Source organism: Oncorhynchus masou, chromosome 9 (genome assembly GCF_036934945.1).
Source record: "Oncorhynchus masou masou isolate Uvic2021 chromosome 9, UVic_Omas_1.1, whole genome shotgun sequence".
NCBI lineage: Eukaryota > Metazoa > Chordata > Actinopteri > Salmoniformes > Salmonidae > Oncorhynchus > Oncorhynchus masou.
The window spans coordinates 1,986,675-2,010,851 of NC_088220.1; the positions used below are offsets into that span (position 1 = coordinate 1,986,675).

Genomic DNA, 24,177 nt, shown 5'->3' on the forward strand with positions numbered 1-24,177 from the left:
GGAAGGGAGAGATGTTTGGCATTCAGGAAGGGAGAGCTGTCTGTTGCATGACTAGGGTTCAGGCCAGGGCTGTGGACAAGGAAAAAGGGTTGGACGATTGCAATCAATATTATAATGATGCCACTTAGCTGCAGCGTTTACCCGAGCCACTTAAAGCCCAAATCAAAAGAAAACCGTTTCGGCGTGATGTGAACACGATGGAAGTGGAATGCTCAGGAATCAGTGAGAGAAAACGGATAGTGTGTCGTAGTGGTTTTTTCTTGTCTTGCGCTGAGCTGGTGAAATATGAGGATGAATTGCGTGGGTCGTTTGTCGAAGAGGAAGTATGAACTCATGCCAAGTAGACTAAAGAATGGTGTTTTAAAATGTATTGGGCTGGAAGCTAAGGTGTATCAGTCCATATATAGGATCCATTTGTGAAAACATCGTGCCGACCTGTGTTGATTTTCATCAGGCATATTGCCCTAGACAGCCTACAACTGGGGGAACTACACAAACTCCCATTTCAAGAGAGAACTGTTTTGTAGAACCAACTAGACTAGCTAAATTCTTCAAACTGCTCGGGTGTACTAGCTACAACTGTCCTCACGTTTGAGTTAACGGTTTAGAGCAGGCAGGTACGGTGGCTCCCGTAGGACATAAATTGTTCCTCTGTGTGAAGACACTGTGTGCATGTAAAAAAGACATAGGCAAAGACACACACACAACACACAACACACAACACACAACACACAACACATAACACATAACACACCCACACATAACACACACACCAACACATAACACACACACACACACCACAACACACACACACATAACACACATAACACACACACCACACACACAACACACACACAACACACACAACACACACACAACACACACACAACACACACACAACACACACACAACACACACACACATAACACACACACACATAACACACACACACGTACACATAGATTTTGCGTTGTAGATATGCGGTAGTGGAGTATGGGCCCGAGGGCACACACTTAAGTTGTGTTGTGAATTTCTCTAATGAATGTATTGTTATGTTGTTAAAATTGTATAACCTCTTTAATTCTGCCGGACCCCAGGAAGGAGTTGCTGCTGCCTTTGCCAGGAACTAACGGGGATCCATAATAAATACACATGTGATCCCTGAGGGAATTGAACCCTTAACCTTGCTGGTTTCCACCCTCTTACCAAATCTCACCCGTCCACCTACACATCCAGGATGCCACCATGCAGGCTGTTGTCTGTAGTGTTCGTCACTAGAAAACCTCTACCTCTCTCCAACCTCTACCTCTCTCCCACCTCTACCTCTCTCCCACCTCTACCTCTCTCCCACCTCTACCTCTCTCCCACCTCTACCTCTCTCCCACCTCTACCTCTCTCCCACCACCACCTCCTATGATGCCGGGCGATGGCCAGGAACTAACGGGGATCCATAATAAATACACATGTGATCCCTGAGGGAATTGAACCCTTTTTACTCCTGATATATGTTTCATCCGAACGCCGAGCTTCCCTCCCCCCCTCTGAAAATGCAAAGGACAGGACACTTCCTTTACTAATTAATTTAGCTGCTGTGGGGGAGAGGAAGAAGACGTTCCTCTGTTGCTGGCAGCACCGGGGCATTTGACATACATCATGCTGCTCTTTCTAATTTGGCTTTCCCTCTCCCTTTTTCTCCTCATTCCACATCTCCCTGTTCATGTCCTCTTTCCTCTCTCTCCTCTCCTGTAGACTCCTGAAGAGCTGGATGATTCTGACTTTGAGACGGAGGACTTTGATGTTCGCAGCAGGACCAGCGTTCAGACGGAAGATGACCAGCTTATCGCAGGCCAGAGCGCCAGGGTGAGTCCACACACACACACCCCTCTCTTCCGCCACCCCCTCTACAGGCCCTCTCAGTGGGTAATACACCTTGTTCACGCCAAGACTCCCTTGACCCCCTCACACATACTAGCTAGACTCTCCATTCAGACAGACATGGTTACCCAGACTCCCCCTCTCTCATACTAGCTAGACTCTCCGTTCAGACAGACATGGTTACCCAGACTCCCTTGACCCCCTCACACATACTCGCTAGACTCTCCATTCAGACAGACATGGTTACCCAGACTCCCCCTCTCTCATACTAGCTAGACTCTCCGTTCAGACAGACATGGTTACCCAGACTCCCTTGACCCCCTCACACATATTCGCTAGACTCTCCATTCAGACAGACATGGTTACCCAGACTCCCCCTCTCTCATACTAGCTAGACTCTCCGTTCAGACAGACATGGTTACCCAGACTCCCTTGACCCCCTCACACATACTCGCTAGACTCTCCATTCAGACAGACATGGTTACCCAGACTCCCCCTCTCTCATACTAGCTAGACTCTCCGTTCAGACAGACATGGTTACCCAGACTCCCTTGACCCCTTCACACATACTCGCTAGACTCTCCATTCAGACAGACATGGTTACCCAGACTCCCCCTCGCACATATTCGCTAGACTCTCCATTCAGACAGACATGGTTACCCAGACTCCCCCTCACACATACTAGCTAGACTCTCCGTTCAGACAGACATGGTTACCCAGACTCCCTTGACCCCTTCACACATACTCGCTAGACTCTCCATTCAGACAGACATGGTTACCCAGACTCCCCCTCGCACATACTAGCTAGACTCTCCATTCAGACAGACATGGTTACCCAGACTCCCCCTCACACATACTAGCTAGACTCTCCGTTCAGACAGACATGGTTACCCAGACTCCCCCTCTCTCATACTAGCTAGACTCTCCGTTCAGACAGACATGGTTACCCAGACTCCCTTGACCCCTTCACACATACTCGCTAGACTCTCCATTCAGACAGACATGGTTACCCAGACTCCCCCTCTCTCATACTCGCTAGACTCTCCGTTCAGACAGACATGGTTACCCAGACTCCCTTGACCCCCTCACACATACTCGCTAGACTCTCCATTAAGACAGACATGGTTACCCAGACTCCCCCTCACACATACTAGCTAGACTCTCCGTTCAGACAGACATGGTTACCCAGACTCCCTTGACCCCTTCACACATACTCGCTAGACTTTCCATTCAGACAGACATGGTTACCCAGACTCCCCCTCTCTCATACTAGCTAGACTCTCCGTTCAGACAGACATGGTTACCCAGACTCCCCCTCACACATACTAGCTAGACTCTCCGTTCAGACAGACATGGTTACCCAGACTCCCTTGACCCCCTCACACATACTCGCTAGACTCTCCATTAAGACAGACATGGTTACCCAGACTCCCCCTCACACATACTAGCTAGACTCTCCGTTCAGACAGACATGGTTACCCAGACTCCTTGACCCTTCACACATACTCGCTAGACTTTCCATTCAGACAGACATGGTTACCCAGACTCCCCCTCTCACACACTAGATGCCAGGCCAGATCTGACAACATGTAAGGCCAAGGGGAAGGGAGTGAATCGGGACTGTGATAGTCTGGATTCCCATTCAGACAGACATGGTTACCCAGACTCCCCCCTCTCACACACTAGATGCCAGGCCAGATCTGACAACATGTAAGGCCAAGGGGAAGGGAGTGAATCGGGACCGTGATGGTCCTGATTTCCATTCAGACAGACACTGATGATGATCTGATATTTAATGAGCTCCTCTTACCTCACTGACTCCCACTCCACTGTGAACCCAGTATAAGTATCCATAACACTTACAGGAAGGTCCCTTCAATATCCTTCGTTTACTGCCTTAACTCACTATGTAAACTCCCATAACATTTACAGGAAGGTCCCTTCAATATCCTTCGTTTACTGCCTTAACTCACTATGTAAACTCCCATAACATTTACAGGAAGGTCCCTTCAATATCCTTCGTTTACTGCCTTGACTCACTATGTAAACTCCCATAACATTTACAGGAAGGTCCCTTCAATATCCTTCGTTTACTGCCTTAACTCACTATGTAAACTCCCATAACATTTACAGGAAGGTCCCTTCAATATCCTTCGTTTACTGCCTTGACTCACTATGTAAACTCCCATAACATTTTCAGGAAGGTCCCTTCAATGTCCTTCGTTTACTGCCTTGACTCACTATGTAAACTCCCATAACATTTACAGGAAGGTCCCTTCAATATCCTTCGTTTACTGCCTTGACTCACTATGTAAACTCCCATAACATTTTCAGGAAGGTCCCTTCAATGTCCTTCGTTTACTGCCTTGACTCACTATGTAAACTCCCATAACATTTACAGGAAGGGAAGCATTACTTGAGTAGGAAACGGTAGTTTAAATCTGGGCCTCAAGTGTTTCTGTGTTACGATGTAGAAAGCCCAATGTCCAGGTTACTGGTCCAATCTGTTTAACATGGAACTCCTAACATAAACCAGAGTTACTCAATCAGAATATTAGCTAGTGACTAGACCGTCTAGCCAATTCAACTGGATTAGATAATGAATTGTGTCTTTAGTTTGGCGCAGCGCGAATGCTACGACAAATCACTGTTGACATTGGTGGTTCCAAATGGTCAAAAGTTGTACACCCTCTACTAGATACAGTGTACACTATCTACTATATACAGTGTACACTATCTACTAGATACAGTGTACACTATCTACTAGATACAGTGTACACTATCTACTAGATACAGTGTACACTGTCTACTAGATAGTGTACACTATCTACTAGATACAGTGTACACTGTCTACTAGATAGTGTACACTATCTACTAGATACAGTGTACGCTGTCTACTAGATACAGTGTACGCCGTCTACTAGATACAGTGTACACTATCTACTATATACAGTGTACACTATCTACTATATACAGTGTACACTATCTACTAGATACAGTGTACACTGTCTACTAGATACAGTGTACGCCGTCTACTATATACAGTGTACACTATCTACTAGATACAGTGTACACTATCTACTAGATACAGTGTACGCCGTCTACTAGCACGCCAGATACAGTGGCACGCCAGATACAGTGGCACGCCAGATACAGTGGCACGCCAGATACAGTGGCACGCCAGATACAGTGGCACGCCAGATACAGTGGCACGCCAGATACAGTGGCACGCCAGATACAGTGGCACGCCAGATACAGCGGCACGCCAGATACAGCGGCACGCCAGATACAGCGGCACGCCAGATACAGCGGCACGCCAGATACAGCGGCACGCCAGATACAGCGGCACGCCAGATACAGCGGCACGCCAGATACAGCGGCACGCCAGATACAGTGTATTCGGAAAGTATTCAGACCACTTTCTCCACGTTTTGTTACGTTACAGCCTTGTTCTGAAATGGATTAAATAATAGTTTTCAATCTAAACACACTACCCTGTAATGACGATGCAAAAACGTTTTTATTTTTTCGCTTTTTTTTTTTTGCCAAAAAATTACCTTTTTTTTTTTTACATCAGTATTCAGACCCTTTGCTATGAGACTCAATTGAGCTCACCTGCATCCTATTTCCATTGATCATTCTTGAGATGTTTCTACAACTTGATTGGAGTCCACCTGTGGTAACCATCTCTGCAGCACCCAATAAGGCCTTTATGGTAGAGTGGCCAGACTGAAGCCACTCAGTAAAAGGCACTTGACAGCCCGCTTGGAGTTTGCCAAAAGACACCTAAAGGACTCAGACCATGAGAAACAAGCTTGACCTGTCTGATGAAACCAAGACTGAACTATTTGGCTTGAATGCCAAACGTCACGTCTGGAGGAAACCTGGCAACATTTCTACAGTGAAACATTGTGGTAGCAGCATCATGCTGTTGGGATGTTTTTCAGTGGCAGGGACTGGGACAGAGAGTAGGCCTACAGAGTACACCCACTCACCCGGAGGAGTAGGCCTACAGAGTACACCCACATCACCAGGAGAGAATGCCTACAGAGTACACCCACTCACGCGGAGAGAAGGCCTACAGAGTACACCCACTCACCCGGAGGAGAAGGCCTACAGAGTACACCCACTCACCCGGAAGAGAAGGCCTACAGAGTACACCCACTCACCCGGAGGAGAAGGCCTACAGAGTACACCCACTCACCCGGAAGAGAAGGCCTACAGAGTACACCCACTCACCCGGAGGAGAAGGCCTACAGAGTACACCCACATCACCCAGAGGAGAAGGCCTACAGAGTACACCCACTCACGCAGAGAGAAGGCCTACAGAGTACACCCACTCACGCAGAGAGAAGGCCTACAGAGTACACCCACTCACGCGGAGAGAAGGCCTACAGAGTACACCCACATCACCTAGAGGAGAAGGCCTACAGAGTACACCCACTCACCCGGAGGAGAAGGCCTACAGAGTACACCCACATCACCTAGAGGAGAAGGCCTACAGAGTACACCCACTCACCCGGAGGAGAAGGCCTACAGAGTACACCCACTCACCCGGAGGAGAAGGCCTACAGAGTACACCCACTCACCCGGAGGAGAAGGCCTACAGAGTACACCCACTCACCCGGAGGAGAAGGCCTACAGAGTACACCCACTCACCCGGAGGAGAAGGCCTACAGAGTACACCCACTCACGCGGAGAGAAGGCCTACAGAGTACACCCACTCACGCGGAGAGAAGGCCTACAGAGTACACCCACTCACCCGGAGGAGAAGGCCTACAGAGTACACCCACTCACGCGGAGAGAAGGCCTACAGAGTACACCCACATCACCTAGAGGAGAAGGCCTACAGAGTACACCCACTCACGCGGAGAGAAGGCCTACAGAGTACACCCACATCACCAGGAGAGAAGGCCTACAGAGTACACCCACTCACCCGGAGGAGAAGGCCTACAGAGTACACCCACTCACGCAGAGAGAAGGCCTACAGAGTACACCCACTCACGCAGAGAGAAGGCCTACAGAGTACACCCACTCACGCGGAGAGAAGGCCTACAGAGTACACCCACATCACCTAGAGGAGAAGGCCTACAGAGTACACCCACTCACCCGGAGGAGAAGGCCTACAGAGTACACCCACATCACCTAGAGGAGAAGGCCTACAGAGTACACCCACTCACCCGGAGGAGAAGGCCTACAGAGTACACCCACTCACCCGGAGGAGAAGGCCTACAGAGTACACCCACTCACCCGGAGGAGAAGGCCTACAGAGTACACCCACTCACCCGGAGGAGAAGGCCTACAGAGTACACCCACTCACCCGGAGGAGAAGGCCTACAGAGTACACCCACTCACCCGGAGGAGAAGGCCTACAGAGTACACCCACTCACCCGGAGGAGAAGGCCTACAGAGTACACCCACTCACCCGGAGGAGAAGGCCTACAGAGTACACCCACATCACCAGGAGAGAATGCCTACAGAGTACACCCACTCACCCGGAGGACAAGGCCTACAGAGTACACCCACTCACCCGGAGGAGAAGGCCTACAGAGTACACCCACATCACGCGGAGGAGAAGGCCTACAGAGTACACCCACTCACGCGGAGAGAAGGCCTACAGAGTACACCCACATCACCCGGAGGAGAAGGCCTACAGAGTACACCCACTCACCCGGAGAGAAGGCCTACAGAGTACACCCACATCACGCAGAGGAGAAGGCCTACAGAGTACACCCACTCACGCGGAGAGAAGGCCTACAGAGTACACCCACATCACCCGGAGGAGAAGGCCTACAGAGTACACCCACTCACCCGGAGAGAAGGCCTACAGAGTACACCCACATCACCCGGAGGAGAAGGCCTACAGAGTACACCCACTCACCCGGAGGAGAAGGCCTACAGAGTACACCCACTCACCCGGAGGAGAAGGCCTACAGAGTACACCCACATCACCCGGAGGAGAAGGCCTACAGAGCACACCCACATCACCCGGAGGAGAAGGCCTACAGAGTACACCCACATCACCCGGAGGAGAAGGCCTACAGAGCACACCCACATCACCCGGAGGAGAAGGCCTACAGAGCACACATCTTGCACAGACACGCTCTCTTTAAATATTCTCCCTGTTGCCTTGGTAATGGTTGTATTAATATATCCAGTCATTGGCCAAATGAGGGGGCTACGTTGGTGAGAAATGTGTTAGTCGGTGTGGATGCACGGCGTGACCTCATTAGCCCTCTTGTTATGCGGCGTTAATGTAGACCGTTCTGATTTCCCGACTGAACTGAGATCATTCTATTGTGTTTCCTATCAGGTCTTCCTGTTTAGCGGCAAGGGTTTTCTACAAAGTGTTTTTGGAGCCCTAACCTTATACTCAGTTTTTCCACAATTCCTGACATATAATCTTAGTACAAATTCCCTGTCTTCGGTCAGTTAGGATCACCACTTTATTTTAAGAATGTGGAATGTCAGAATAATAGTAGAGAGAGTGATTTATTTCAGCTTTTGATTCTTTCATCACATTCCCTGTGGGTCAGAAGTTTACATACACTTAATTGGTATTTGGTAGCATTGCCTTTAAATTGTTTGTATCCTGGGTCAAACGTTTCGGGTAGCCTTCCACAAGCTTCCTACAATAAGTTGGGTGCATTTTGGCCCATTCCTCCTGATAGAGCTGGTGTAACTGAGTAATAGTAACTAATAACGCCTCGGTGTGCTGTTCTATAGCTGTCTTCTCTACCAGGCTATAATGCCTCGGTGTGCTGTTATAACTCTCTCCTCCTCTACCAGGCTATAACGCCTCGGTGTGCTGTTCTATAGCTGTCTTCTCTACCAGGCTATAATGCCTCGGTGTGCTGTTATAACCCTCTCCTCCTCTACCAGGCTATCATGGCCCAGCTTCCCCAGGAGCAGAAGGCTAAGATCGCTGAGCAGGTGGCCAGTTTCCAGGAGGAGAAGAGCAAGCTGGACGCTGAGGTGTCCAAGTGGGACGACTCCGGCAACGACATCATCGTCCTGGCCAAACAGATGTGTATGATCATGATGGAGATGACAGACTTCACCAGGTATGGAGGGGGGCACGGGGCAGAGGGGGTGTGTGGAGGGAGTAGAGGGGTGGGTGGGTGTGTTGAGGGGGAGGGAGCAGAGGGGTGGGTGGGTGTGTTGAGGGGGAGGGAGCAGAGGGGTGGGTGGGTGTGTTGAGGGAGGGGGAGCAGAGGGGTGGGGGGAGGGAGCAGAGGGTGGGTGGGTGTGTTGAGGGGGAGGGAGCAGAGGGTGGGTTGGAGGGGGAAGAGAGGTGGGTGGGTGTGTTGAGGGGGAGGGAGCAGAGGGGTGGGTTGGAGGGGAAGAGAGGTGGGTGGGTGTGTTGAGGGGGGAGGGAGCAGAGGGGTGGGAGGAGGGAGCAGTGGGGTGGGTGGGTGTGTTGAGGGGTGGGTTGGAGGGGGAAGAGAGGCGGGTGTGTTGAGGGGAGAGGGAGCAGAGGGGGTAGTAGTTAAAATACACTATCTAGTCCTCTGCCTGTATCCTAATCTGACTATGGTGTAGGTCATGTTGTTCTTCACATTACCGTCTCTGGTAAACACCACTATATCAAATTCAATCGTATGTTTGTTCGTCAGATACACAGGATACAGAACATGTAAACGGTACAGTGAAATGTTTACTTGCATAGTGGAGTCTTTAGCTAGCTAAACAATTAACCATAATCCCAACTCTAATGCCTCGTTCAAAACAACTAGGAACTCAAACATAAAATAAAGAAATCTGACAGGGATAAAATTTAATTCAACTCTGTTAAACTCAGGAACTCGGGGGGATGGGGGGGTCCCCTTTCTAGAGCTAACGTTTGCTATACACAGATCATACACGTAACGTTAGCAAGCCAGCCAGCTAACGTTAGTACAAATCTGTCGTTCTGCCAGTTAACCCACTGTTTCTAGGCCGTCATTGAAAATAAGAATTTGTTCTTAACTGACTTGCCTAGTAAAATAAAGGTTTAAATAAAAAATAAAAAAATGTAGCTGGACTCTTTATCTGTATACATGGATGAATGTTTCTACCGCTCGGTCACGGTTGCCATGGTTGCCCTTAGTTTGAAGATGTAATCCGGAGAAGTTTTCTACGTTTCAGTGTTCTCTTCTTGGACTCTCCGGATTTGGCAATAATCTCTCTGCTTCCACCACTGCTTTCAAAACTGGGTCAACTTGTTCCTTGACAACGACACTGTTTCTTCCCCACCGAAAACTACAATCTCTGGTTCAATGAATTTTTTTGGGAAATATATATATATATTTTTTTAACCTAAATCAGTGATTGTCTGATTAATTATCAGTGTCGGAGAGAGTCAGCATGGCACAATCATCCTGCAGAAAAGTTGTCCATCACAACTTTTTCCCCACTGAGCTTTGTCGATAGCAGTTAATGAAGAACTTGCGCAACTGCAGTTATCTTTAAAAAAAAAGCTGCGGTAGATAGGATTATCCACACGTACTTGGCAGATCATGTTATTTAAAGAAGCATGCTACATGGCAGACCAATCTGAACTCCTCTCTCGGGAATGTCCAGCCCACTCCGTTATCTCTGCCAATCATGGCTAACGGGAAAGGTGCCTTGTAGGTTTCCGTGGCTAAAAAAATTCTACTGGGCTCGTTATTTCAACAATTGTATTCGTATTTACTATTTATTTATTTGTTATACAAGTTTGTTATTAAGGCACGTGGAAGTTCACATTTTCCACTAGGTATTTCTGCCCCCCCAAAAAGTATTTTTTAATAAAAAGTAAAATGTTGAAATGTTTCTGCTGTGAAGTAGTGACGGGAGACATAAGTCTAGTTCCCTGAAACGGGTCGCGTTAGTAGGATCTCTGTCTGGACTGGGGAGGCCAGCAGCTGTCCTCTAGTAAATGTGACACACAGACAAGATCGTAGGCTCTATGGCACATCACCTGAGTGCCCTGGCCGGCCATCTGCTCAGTAAGGGAGGGGTGTGTGTGTGGTCTTTTGCCTGCAAGTATAGAGGTGTGTGTGTGTGGGTCGTCCTCTTTGTATTTTAAAGTGAATCCGTCAGGAGACATTGTGCCTGGAGATAATGACAGAGCAAATCTCTCTGCCTGCCTGTCTCTCAGATTCCAACTTTTTAAAGGAGTTTCTCCAGTCAGATCTAACACTGCAGTCACCCTGTAAACACCAGTCTTGAAGACAGAGTTTACTACACAAGCCAAGGCATCGTCCTTAGCTAAACAGCATAAACATCGAACATGAAGTTGCGTGAGACACCGAAAGGAATATAAGTCCACTTAGACTGCATTCCTCCGCCCAAGCCCAGCCTTCCTCCGCCCAAGCCCAGCCTTCCTCCGCCCAAGCCCAGCCTTCCTCCGCCCAAGCCCAGCCTTCCTCCGCCCAAGCCCAGCCTTCCTCCGCCCAAGCCCAGCCTTCCTCCGCCCAAGCCCAGCCTTCCTCCGCCCAAGCCCAGCCTTCCTCCGCCCAAGCCCAGCCTTCCTCCGCCCAAGCCCAGCCCCTCCGCCCAAGCCCAGCCTTCCTCCGCCCAAGCCCAGCCTTCCTCCGCCCAAGCCCAGCCTTCCTCCGCCCAAGCCCAGCCTTCCTCCGCCCAAGCCCAGCCTTCCTCCGCCCAAGCCCAGCCTTCCTCCGCCCAAGCCCAGCCTTCCTCCGCCCAAGCCCAGCCTTCCTCCGCCCAAGCCCAGCCTTCCTCCGCCCAAGCCCAGCCTTCCTCCGCCCAAGCCCAGCCTTCCTCCGCCCAAGCCCAGCCTTCCTCCGCCCAAGCCCAGCCTTCCTCCGCCCAAGCCCAGCCTTCCTCCGCCCAAGCCCAGCCTTCCTCCGCCCAAGCCCAGCCTTCCTCCGCCCAAGCCCAGCCTTCCTCCGCCCAAGCCCAGCCTTCCTCCGCCCAAGCCCAGCCTTCCTCCGCCCAAGCCCAGCCTTCCTCCGCCCAAGCCCAGCCTTCCTCCGCCCAAGCCCAGCCTTCCTCCGCCCAAGCCCAGCCTTCCTCCGCCCAAGCCCAGCCTTCCTCCGCCCAAGCCCAGCCTTCCTCCGCCCAAGCCCAGCCTTCCTCCGCCCAAGCCCAGCCTTACAAACCATCCAGCCTTCCTCCGCCCAAGCCCAGCCTTACAAACCATCCAGCCTTCCTCCGCCCAAGCCCAGCCTTACAAACCATCCAGCCTTCCTCCGCCCAAGCCCAGCCTTACAAACCATCCAGCCTTCCTCCGCCCAAGCCCAGCCTTACAAACCATCCAGCCTTCCTCCGCCCAAGCCCAGCCTTACAAACCATCCAGCCTTCCTCCGCCCAAGCCCAGCCTTACAAACCATCCAGCCTTCCTCCGCCCAAGCCCAGCCTTACAAACCATCCAGCCTTCCTCCGCCCAAGCCCAGCCTTACAAACCATCCAGCCTTCCTCCGCCCAAGCCCAGCCTTACAAACCATCCAGCCTTCCTCCGCCCAAGCCCAGCCTTACAAACCATCCAGCCTTCCTCCGCCCAAGCCCAGCCTTACAAACCATCCAGCCTTCCTCCGCCCAAGCCCAGCCTTACAAACCATCCAGCCTTCCCTTCCCCGGTTAGCGTCAGACCTCCACTCTCTTCAGGTCAGGCTGAGGAGCCAGCCTTTGATCAAATGCTTAGCATCGTCCAGCTTCAAACCTACCACTTCTGATCCTCGTCCCCCTGAAGGATCCTAACGGCAGGCAGCGGTTCCCCTCCCAGAGCTATTGTTTTTCATGCTAAAGTCATGCTAATACATGCAAATGAAGCTTCCGCTCTCACGTCTCCTACCCTGCTACGCTAGCCCTGTCGTAAAATAAACATGCATATATAGTTATTTAAAACACAACATGTATCTGTTCTGATAGAGATGTGAAGACGTGTCATTAAAGGGTCTTCTTGAAGATGGAGATCACATTACTATTGGGGTCTTGGCGCTGTCTCGTTCTAGTCTTTACAGTGGAAAGGACCAAGGGATTTAATTTAAACAAAAACCCACCAATAATGTTTTGTAGATATCTAAACAGGAGAATGTTTTGATTTCGCTGAGGAATTCTAGTCAGAATTAATCTACACTCATAAATATGTAAATATTTCTCAGACTAGGAAAGTGGTTGGGTGTTATGGCTCCTACACCCATGTCACCATGGTAACCTGCAGCAGCAGGGGGTGGCAGAAAGAAGGAAGGTCAGCCAAGAACTAACTCAGTCCACGCCCAATTGATTGGTCCTTAACCTTGTGTCCAGGCAGGCAAGCACCAGCAAGGTTAGATCAGTGAGGATACTATCTCTCTCTACACCGCCTGGTGTTTGACTGACTTACTGCCTGGTGGTGCCACCCACTCTGCTCTCTACACCGCCTGGTATTTGACTTTACTTACTGCCTGGTGGTGCCACCCACTCTGCTCTCTACACCGCCTGGTATTTGACTGACTTACTGCCTGGTGGTGCCACCCACTCTGCTCTCTACACCGCCTGGTATTTGACTGACTTACTGCCTGGTGGTGCCACCCACTCTGCTCTCTACACCGCCTGGTATTTGACTGACTTACTGCCTGGTGGTGCCACCCACTCTGCTCTCTACACCGCCTGGTATTTGACTGACTTACTGCCTGGTGGTGCCACCCACTCTGCTCTCTACACCGCCTGGTATTTGACTGACTTACTGCCTGGTGGTGCCACCCACTCTGCTCTCTACACCGCCTGGTATTTGACTTTACTTACTGCCTGGTGGTGCCACCCACTCTGCTCTCTACACCGCCTGGTATTTGACTGACTTACTGCCTGGTGGTGCCACCCACTCTGCTCTCTACACCGCCTGGTATTTGACTGACTTACTGCCTGGTGGTGCCACCCACTCTGCTCTCTACACCGCCTGGTATTTGACTGACTTACTGCCTGGTGGTGCCACCCACTCTGCTCTCTAAACCGCCTGGTATTTGACTGACTAGCCCAGTGTCTGAATATGGAGGTAGAGGTGACGACTAGCCCAGTGTACCAGGGTGACACGTGGTGAAGCTGGCTCAAACTTCCTCTTACTTATTCATGGTTTCTATATTAGCCAATGAAAAGCAACATTTAGATTCAGTTAGGACGGGGGACGTCTGATAACCTCTCCTGGCATATTATGACCCCCCCCCCCCACTAGCACGAACAGAGTTGGAGCGTCGGCCATCCTTAAATTTGACTGTAGATCCCAACCACGTTGTTAGCACGTCTGCAGTGAAACGAGGCTAAGCTCAGCACTAGCAGTGTTGAGTTGGGGTTGACATTATCATCCCGATGCCTCCAGCCCCTCTAGTCTCGCAGGGCTCTCCTGTCCCTTGTGTGTCCCCAGCCCAGTCTGTAGCGTGATGCTTGGCTACATCCCACTGCCAGGGCCTTGTTTCACTCCCTTTATATCCCCCAACCCATTCCTCCGTTCACATCACACAGGAGGAGAGGAGAGAGCAGGGGAAGGGAGGAGAGGGAGGGATAGAGAGCAGGGGAAGGGAGGAGAGGGAGGAAAGGGAGGGAGGAGAGAGCAGGGGAAGGGAGGAGAGGGAGGGAGGAGAGAGCAGGGGAAGGGAGGAGAGGGAGGGATAGAGAGCAGGGGAAGGGAGGAGAGGGAGGGATAGTGAGCAGGGGAAGGGAGGAGAGGGAGGAAAGGGAGGGAGGAGAGGGAGGAAAGGGAGGGAGGAGAGGGAGGGAGGAGAGAGCAGTGGAAGGGAGGAGAGGGAGGGATAGAGAGCAGGGGAAGGGAGGAGAGGGATAGAGAGCAGGGGAAGGGAGGAGAGGGAGGGATAGTGAGCAGGGGAAGGGAGGAGAGGGCAGGGGAAGGGAGGGCAGGGGAAGGGAGGAGAGAGCAGGGGAAGGGAGGAGAGAGCAGAGGGAGGGAGGAGAGGGAGGGATAGAGAGAGCAGGGGAAGGGAGTGGTAGAGGGATAGAGAGAGCAGGGGAAGGGAGTGGTAGAGGGAGCAGGGGAAGGGAGTGGTAGAGGGATAGAGAGAGCAGGGGAAGGGAGTGGTAGAGGGATAGAGAGAGCAGGGGAAGGGAGTGGTAGAGGGATAGAGAGAGCAGGGGAAGGGAGTGGTAGAGGGATAGAGAGAGCAGGGGAAGGGAGTGGAAGAGGGATAGAGAGAGCAGGGGAAGGGAGTGGTAGAGGGATAGAGAGAGCAGGGGAAGGGAGTGGTAGAGGGATAGAGAGAGCAGGGGAAGGGAGTGGTAGAGGGATAGTGAGAGCAGGGGAAGGGAGTGGTAGAGGGATAGAGAGAGCAGGGGAAGGGAGTGGTAGAGGGATAGAGAGCAGGGGAAGGGAGTGGTAGAGGGATAGAGAGCAGGGGAAGGGAGTGGTAGAGGGATAGAGAGCAGGGGAAGGGAGTGGTAGAGGGATAGTGAGCAGGGAAGGGAGTGGTAGAGGGATAGAGAGAGCAGGGAAAGGGAGTGGTAGAGGGATAGTGAGAGCAGGGGAAGGGAGTGGTAGAGGGATAGAGAGCAGGGGAAGGGAGTGGTAGAGGGATAGAGAGAGATTATGGGACCGTGAAGAGGAAGCTGGAGAGATGGAACAAAATTCCATCTGTTGTGGGAGAGTTGGACGGGAAGGTTTGTAGCCTGGAGAGAGCGAGAGAGCAGCTTTGAATCCAGGTTGTGACTGGAGTCCCTGGCAGAGAGAGGACTGTGGAGCAGGCTGGGGCGGGGGCTGGGGCTGGCTGGCTGGCTGGGTTGACCTGTGTGTTTTGTTGGGGTGACCTGTGTGTGTTTGTTGGGGTGTATGTTGCGGCAGCCTGTGTGTGTGTTAGGGGGTTGGTTGTGGGTTATGTCTAGGCCAGGGCTATTAGCTGAACAGGACTGGCACTGCCCCCTATCTCACCCTGTCTGTCACTCCTCCCTCCATCTTTCTATCCACCCTTCTCTTCATCCCACCCTCTTTCCAGAATTGTATCAGACAAGAGAAGGGAGAAATGGGTGTTGTTTGTTCACTGACCATCTGGATTGGCTCAGCCTGGTCACATGTCACGTCGGCGTCATGGGACCATATAAGTCCCTCCCTCACGTCTCACTCAGGCTTTTAGTCATGCCAGGTTCCGTCTGCAGCTAAAGGTCACCAGTAAACAGGCCAAAGGTGAGGGATGAATTTAAATCCAGCTTTAAAACCTCTTCCATGTTTAGTGGACCTGCGGGGTTCTAGTACCGGGTCTGACTGACATCTTTTGCCTCTAAATGGAAATGAATTGAATGGTATCCCTGACTCTCATTGTGCCTTTGTGAACCAGGATGTGACATCCGACACCATTTGAAGCTGGGATATCCCTCCTACCATTTCATTCGCTCTTCTGACTGTCAATCAAGTCCTGGCCAAACCCTACATCACAAGCACAAACAACACATATGTGCCTGTAATCCTTAGATTAAACGCAGCAGGAGAGATTGGTTTCGTCACTGTAGCACATTCAGAGATCTATTTGTAGCCAACCTAAAATAATTAATAGATTTTTTAACTTCCTGTTTGTTATAGATGGACATTATTAATATGAGTTGAAAGGTGTGTTCCTAACAGAGTTCAGGGAGCCAAGCTTAGAGCTCTGAGACGTTCACAGTGATTGAGGCAGAGAGAATATTTGCACATCTTCTCTTATTTTTTTTATTTTTTTTACACTCTAACCACTAGGCCACCCTGCCACCTCTACACTCTAACCACTAGGCCACCCTGCCGCCTCTACACTCTAACCACTAGGCTACCCTGCCACCTCTACACTCTAACCACTAGGCTACCTGCCGCCCCTACACTCTAACCACTAGGCTACCCTGCCGCCTCTACACTCTAACCACTAGGCTACCTGCCGCCCCTACACTCTAACCACTAGGCTACCCTGCCGCCTCTACACTCTAACCACTAGGCTACCCTGCCGCCTCTACACTCTAACCACTAGGCTACCTGCCACCTCTACACTCTAACCACTAGGCTACCCTGCCGCCTCTACACTCTAACCACTAGGCTACCCTGCCGCCTCTACACTCTAACCACTAGGCTACCCTGCCGCCTCTACACTCTAACCACTAGGCTACCCTGCCTCCTCTACACTCTAACCACTAGGCTACCTGCCACCTCTACACTCTAACCTCTAGACTACCCTGCCGCCTCTACAATCTAACCACTAGGCTACCCTGCCGCCTCTACACTCTAACCACTAGGCCACCCTGACACTGACTATGTATTTGACCTTTCTAAGGAAGGCGAAGTCTTATAGTGAGTTATTTCAGGCCTTTATTCATAGTTTAGACGAATATAAATGTTTATCACAATTCCACTTTGAGCTTTGTGTCCTCAAAGTAACTACACCTCAGACATTTAGAACCGTTTTTACTAGAAAGGTGAGTTTTGCACTTTTCTCTTGGAGTATGCAGCAGTACTAGTTGACTGCCCTTTCATGATAAATAATGACTTTGGGGGATGACGTGGGTTAAGCCTGAACAGGATAAAGGTGTAGGAGCAATTTAAATCCTAATTAGTAGTGTACTACCATATGACCAGAGCCCTTTTGGTCCTATTTCCTATATAGTGTACTACCATATGACCAGAGCCCTTTATAGTGTACTACCATATGACCAGAGCCCCTTTGGTCCTATTTCCTATATAGTGTACTACCATATGACCAGAGCCCCTTTGGTCCTATGTCCTATATAGTGTACTACCATATGACCAGAGCCCCTTTGGTCCTATTTCCTATATAGTGTATTACCATATGACCAGAGCCCCTTTGGTCCTATTTCCTATATAGTGTATTACCATATGACCAGAGCCCCTTTGGTCCTATGTCCTATATAGTGTACTACCATATGACCAGAGCCCCTTTGGTCCTATTTCCTATATAGTGTACTACCATATGACCAGAGCCCTTTGGGTCCTATTTCCTATATAGTGTACTACCATATGACCAGAGCCCTTTTGGGTCCTATGTCCTATATAGTGTACTACCGTATGACCAGAGCCCTTTTGGGTCCTATGTCCTATATAGTGTACTACCATATGACCAGAGCCCTTTTGGTCCTATTTCCTATAGAGTGTACTACCATATGACCAGAGCCCTTTGGGTCCTATTTCCTATATAGTGTACTACCATATGACCAAAAGGCCTTTTGGTCCTATTTCCTATATAGTGTACTACCATATGACCAAAAGGCCTTTTGGGTCCTATTTCCTATATAGTGTACTACCATATGACCAAAAGGCCTTTTGGTCCTATTTCCTATATAGTGTACTACCATATGACCAAAAGGCCTTTTGGGTCCTATTTCCTATATAGTGTACTACCATATGACCAGAGCCCTTTTGGTCCTATTTCCTATATAGTGTACTACCATATGACCAGAGCCCTTTATAGTGTACTACCATATGACCAAAAGGCCTTTTGGTCCTATTTCCTATATAGTGTACTACCATATGACCAAAAGGCCTTTTGGGTCCTATTTCCTATATAGTGTACTACCATATGACCAAAAGGCCTTTTGGGTCCTATTTCCTATATAGTGTACTACCATATGACCAGAGCCCTTTTGGTCCTATTTCCTATATAGTGTACTACCATATGACCAAAAGCCCTTTTGGTCCTATTTCCTATATAGTGTACTACCATATGACCAGAGCCCTTTGGGTCCTATTTCCTATATAGTGTACTACCATATGACCAAAAGGCCTTTTGGGTCCTATTTCCTATATAGTGTACTACCATATGACCAGAGCCCTTTTGGTCCTATTTCCTATATAGTGTACTACCATATGACCAAAAGGCCTTTTGGGTCCTATTTCCTATATAGTGTACGATATAGGGCAACTGGTTCCTTTGGGGATTTGAACAGAGATTAGGGTATTTTCTATTGGTCCGTGTAGACGGGGGGAGGAGTGACTGGTGCAGCTAGCTGCCCATGTGTTGCGGTGGCTTCTTAGGGCGAAGGTATAAAACACATGACCTCTAATGATCAAATCACTGTCACTGGCGGGACTGTGTGTGTGTACCATAACGCGACCCCCCCCCCCCATATACAATACCATCTGTCAGAGAGGGAGAGAGAACCTCTATCCTTCAGAAACAGAGACGACACGATGAGAGGCTGTTGAATATTGGATGAGGCTGGATGGACTGTGTCAGAGCCGTGTGTTTGTGGATGACTCGTTCCCAGGAGCAAAGGTCTGTTGAAGAGGTGCGTATATCAGTGGAGGAAGGGGAGGACCATCCTCAGTTGAATTTCATAAAAAAAATAGTGAAACATTAGTTATCCTTTTTAGATAATATATTTAGTGTTATTTTAATGTCACCAAATAATTAGTAAAAACACACTGTTTTGTAATGAAGGTCAACAGTTGCCCGAACTGCACTCTGACAGCTGGCTTCTGTCCTCCTCTGGGTACAATAACTTCAATACAAAACCGAGGAGGCGCATGGTTCTCACCCCCTTATTAATTCTTTATTTAACTGGGCCAAGTTAGTTAAGAACACATTCTTATTTTCAATGACGGCCTAGGAACAGTGGGTTAACTGCCTCGTTCAGGAGCAGAACGACAGATTTTTACCTTGTCAGCTCGGGGGATTCAATCTTGCAACCTTCCAGTTAACTAGTCTAAAGCTCTAACCACCTGATTACATTGCACTGCACGAGGAGACGGCCTGTTACGCGAATGCAGCATTAAACATATCTTAGAAAAATCGATGTGGTGCGTATCGTTGCTCCAATGTGTACCTAACCATGAACATCAATGCCTTTCTTGAAATCAATACACACAGAAGTATATATTTTTAAACCTGCATATTTAGCTAAAATAAATCTAGGTTAGCAGGCAATATTAACCAGGTGAAATTGCGACACTTATCTTGCGTTCATTGGACTCAGAGTCAGGGTATATGCAACAGTTTGGGCCGCCTGGCTCATTGCGAACTAATTTGCCAGAATTTTGCGTAATTATGACATAACAGTGAAGGGTGAAGGGTGTGCAACGTAACAATATTTAGACTTACGGATGCCACCCGTTAGATAAAATACGGTTCCGTATTTCACTGACAGAATAAACGTCTTGTTTTCGAGATGGTAGTTTCCGGATTCGGCCATATTAATGACCTAAGGCTCGTATTTCTGTGTGTTATCATGTTATAACTAAGTCTATGATTTGATAGAGCAGTCTGGGCGATGGTAGGCAGCAGCAGCAGGCTCGTAAGCATTCATTCAAGCAGCACTTTCTTGCGTTTGCCAGCAGCTGTTTATGACTTCAAGCATATCAACTCCTGAGATTAGGCTGGTGTAACCGATGTGAAATGGCTAGCTAGTTAGCTGGGTGCACGCTAATAGCGTTTCAAGCATCACTCGAGACTTGGAGTGGTTGTTCCCCTTGCTCTGCATGGGTAACGCTGCTTCGAGGGTGGCTGTTGTCGTTGTGTTCCTGGTTCGAGCCCAGGGAGGAGCGAGGAGAGGGACGGAAGCTATACTGTTACACTGGCAATACTAAAGTGCCTATAAGAACATCCAATAGTCAAAGGTTAATGAAATACAAATGAAATACAAATGGTATAGAGCGAAATAGTTCTATAATTCCTATAATAACTACAACCTAAAGCCTCTTACCTTGGAATATTGAAGACTCATGTTAAAAGGAACCACCAGCTTTCATATGTTCTCATGTTCTGAACAAGGAACTTAAACGTTAGCTTTCTTACATGGCACATATTGCGCTTTTACTTTCTTCTCCAACTGTGTTTTTGCACTATTTAAACCATATTGAACATGTTTCATTTTATTTGATTTTATTGATGTATTATATTAAGTTAAAATAAGTGTTCATTCAGTATTGTTGTAATTGTCATTATTACAAAAAAAAAAATGTTTTAAAAAATCGGTATCAGCTCATTTTTTGTTCCTTCAATAATCGGTATCGGCGTTGAAAAATCATAATCGGTCAACCTCTAATTCATTCTACTGATTCTATTGAAAAAAATTATTAAACAAAACGGTGATAATCCTTCCGGAATTTGTCCAATAGAAACTCTGATTTTGAAACTATTAGGGTAATGATTACACTCTAGATTAGCTAGATACAGGCAAATACAGTGTGTATAGGCGGGATCGAATGTGTCACTGTCCCCTTGATTACTTTAAGCATCAGCTATCTGTGCTGCTTACCGATCGCTGCAGCTGTACGCAGCCCATCTGTAATTAGCCCATCCAATCTACCTCATCCCCATATTGTTTTATTTACTTTGCTGCTCTTTTGCACACCAGTATTTCCAGTATTTCTACTTGCACATCATCTGCAAATCTATCACTGCAGTGTTAATCTGCTAAATTGTAATTACTTCGCTACTATGGCCTATTTATTGCCTTACCACCTAGCGTCATTTCCACACGCTGTGTATAGACTTTTCTATAATGTTATTGACTGTATGTTTGTTTATTCCATCGTGTAATTCTGTTGTTGTTTGTGTCGCACTGCTTTGCTTTATCTTGGCCAGGTCGCAGTTGTAAATGAGAACTTGTTCGCAACTAGTCTACCTCGTTAAATAGAGGTGAAATAAAATTAAAATACTAACATTTCTCTCGACCTGTGTGCACTTACGTGGTAAACTTTCAATCATTTTCTAGTTTGTAGCAACCTCATGATGGGTACAGGGACAATTAGAATATCATGTAGTAGCCTCAACCTGTCACTGTTACATTGAACTGGGTGAATGGAATATGAATGACAGTCATATGAATGACAGACACATGCTGTAACAGGAATACGGCCATGCTCATTAAAAATCGAATCACCCTCCCTCATCTTAAACGGCACGAGCGCCACTGGTGTGTGTCCTGTGTTCCCAGGGGTAAAGGTCCACTGGAGAGGTGTGTGTGTGTGTGTGTGTGTGACCAGCAGACTGATGTGTGTGTGTGTCCTGTGTTCCCAGGGGTAAAGGTCCGTTGAAGAATACCTCTGATGTCATCAGTGCTGCGAAGAAGATTGCTGAGGCTGGATCCAGGATGGATAAACTGGGCCGCACCATCGCAGACCAGGTAGATTACACACTGATCCATGTCTCACCATCTACCACTCTCTCAATCTCTTTCTATCCTCCTGTCTTGCTTCTCTTCCCCATGTCTTCGGTATCCCCCCTCCTCCAACCCCTCTCCTCCTCCCCATGTCTCCTCCATCCCCCTCTCCTCCTCCCCATGTCTCCTCCATCCCCCTCTCCTCCTCCCCCCCATGTCTCCTCCATCCCCCTCTCCTCCTCCCCCCCATGTCTCCTCCATCCCCCTCTCCTCCTCCCCCCATGTCTCCTCCATCCCCCTCTCCTCCTCCCCCCATGTCTCCTCCATCCCCCTCTCCTCCTCCCCCCATGTCTCCTCCATCCCCCTCTCCTCCATCCCCATGTCTCCTCCATCCCCCTCCTCCTCCTCCCCCCATGTCTCCTCCATCCCCCTCTCCTCATCCCCCTCTCCTCCATCCCCCTCTCCCCCTCCCCATGTCTCCTCCATCCCCCTCTCCTCCATCCCCCTCTCCTCCATCCCCCTCTCCTCCATCCCCCTCTCCTCCATCCCCCTCTCCTCCTCCCCATGTCTCCTCCATCCCCCTCTCCCCCTCCCCATGTCTCCTCCATCCCCCTCTCCTCCATCCCCCTCTCCTCCATCCCCCTCTCCTCATCCCCCTCTCCTCCATCCCCCTCTCCCCCTCCCCATGTCTCCTCCATCCCCCTCTCCTCATCCCCCTCTCCTCCATCCCCCTCTCCCCCTCCCCATGTCTCCTCCATCCCCCTCTCCCCTCCTCCCCATGTCTCCTCCATCCCCCTCTCCTCATCCCCCTCTCCTCCTCCCCATGTCTCCTCCATCCCCCTCTCCTCATCCCCCTCTCCTCCATCCCCCTCTCCCCCTCCCCATGTCTCCTCCATCCCCCTCTCCTCCATCCCCCTCTCCTCATCCCCCTCTCCTCCATCCCCCTCTCCCCCTCCCCATGTCTCCTCCATCCCCCTCTCCTCCATCCCCCTCTCCTCCTCCCCATGTCTCCTCCATCCCCCTCTCCTCCATCCCCCTCTCCCCCTCCCCATGTCTCCTCCATCCCCCTCTCCTCCATCCCCCTCTCCTCCATCCCCCTCTCCTCATCCCCCTCTCCTCCATCCCCCTCTCCCCCTCCCCATGTCTCCTCCATCCCCCTCTCCTCCTCCCCATGTCTCCTCCATCCCCCTCTCCTCATCCCCCTCTCCTCCATCCCCCTCTCCTCCATCCCCCTCTCCTCATCCCCCTCTCCTCCATCCCCCTCTCCCCCTCCCCATGTCTCCTCCATCCCCCTCTCCTCATCCCCCTCTCCTCCACCCCCTCTCACCCTCCCCATGTCTCCTCCATCCCCCTCTCCCCCCTCCCCATGTCTCCTCCATCCCCCTCTCCTCCATCCCCCTCTCCTCCATCCCCCTCTCCTCCATCCCCCTCTCCTCCATCCCCCTCTCCTCATCCCCCTCTCCTCCATCCCCCTCTCCTCCTCCCCATGTCTCCTCCATCCCCCTCTCCTCATCCCCCTCTCCTCCATCCCCCTCTCCCCCTCCCCATGTCTCCTCCATCCCCCTCTCCTCCATCCCCCTCTCCTCATCCCCCTCTCCTCCATCCCCCTCTCCCCTCCCCATGTCTCCTCCATCCCCCTCTCCTCATCCCCCTCTCCTCCATCCCCCTCTCCTCATCCCCCTCTCCTCCATCCCCCTCTCCTCATCCCCCTCTCCTCCATCCCAGACAGTATATTATAACACAGCCCTCTCTATCCCAGACAGTATATTATACACAGCCCTCTCTATCCCAGACAGTATATTATACACAGCCCTCTCTATCCCAGACAGTATATTATACACAGCCCTCTCTATCCCAGACAGTATATTATAACACAGCCCTCTCTATCCCAGACAGTATATTATACACAGCCCTCTCTATCCCAGACAGTATATTATACACAGCCCTCTCTATCCCAGACAGTATATTATACACAGCCCTCTCTATCCCAGACAGTATATTATACACAGCCCTCTCTATCCCAGACAGTATATTATACACAGCCCTCTCTATCCCAGACAGTATATTATACACAGCCCTCTCTATCCCAGACAGTATATTATAACACAGCCCTCTCTATCCCAGACAGTATATTATACACAGCCCTCTCTATCCCAGACAGTATATTATAACACAGCCCTCTCTATCCCAGACAGTATATTATACACAGCCCTCTCTATCCCAGACAGTATATTATACACAGCCCTCTCTATCCCAGACAGTATATTATAACACAGCCCTCTCTATCCCAGACAGTATATTATACACAGCCCTCTCTATCCCAGA

At 49.9% G+C, this 24,177-nt stretch overlaps 1 protein-coding gene across 2 annotated transcripts in view; it reads left to right on the plus strand.

Annotated features, from left to right (window-relative positions):
* LOC135545435 (catenin alpha-1) overlaps positions 1-24,177 on the plus strand; it is a 239,827-nt gene that overhangs the window by 169,147 nt on the left and 46,503 nt on the right. For both annotated transcript variants that reach the window (XM_064973045.1, XM_064973044.1), the window contains exons 15-17: positions 1,750-1,860; positions 8,758-8,939; positions 21,771-21,876. In XM_064973045.1, the coding sequence (XP_064829117.1) occupies positions 1,750-1,860; positions 8,758-8,939; positions 21,771-21,876 (399 nt within the window). The remainder of the gene's footprint in view (positions 1-1,749; positions 1,861-8,757; positions 8,940-21,770; positions 21,877-24,177) is intronic.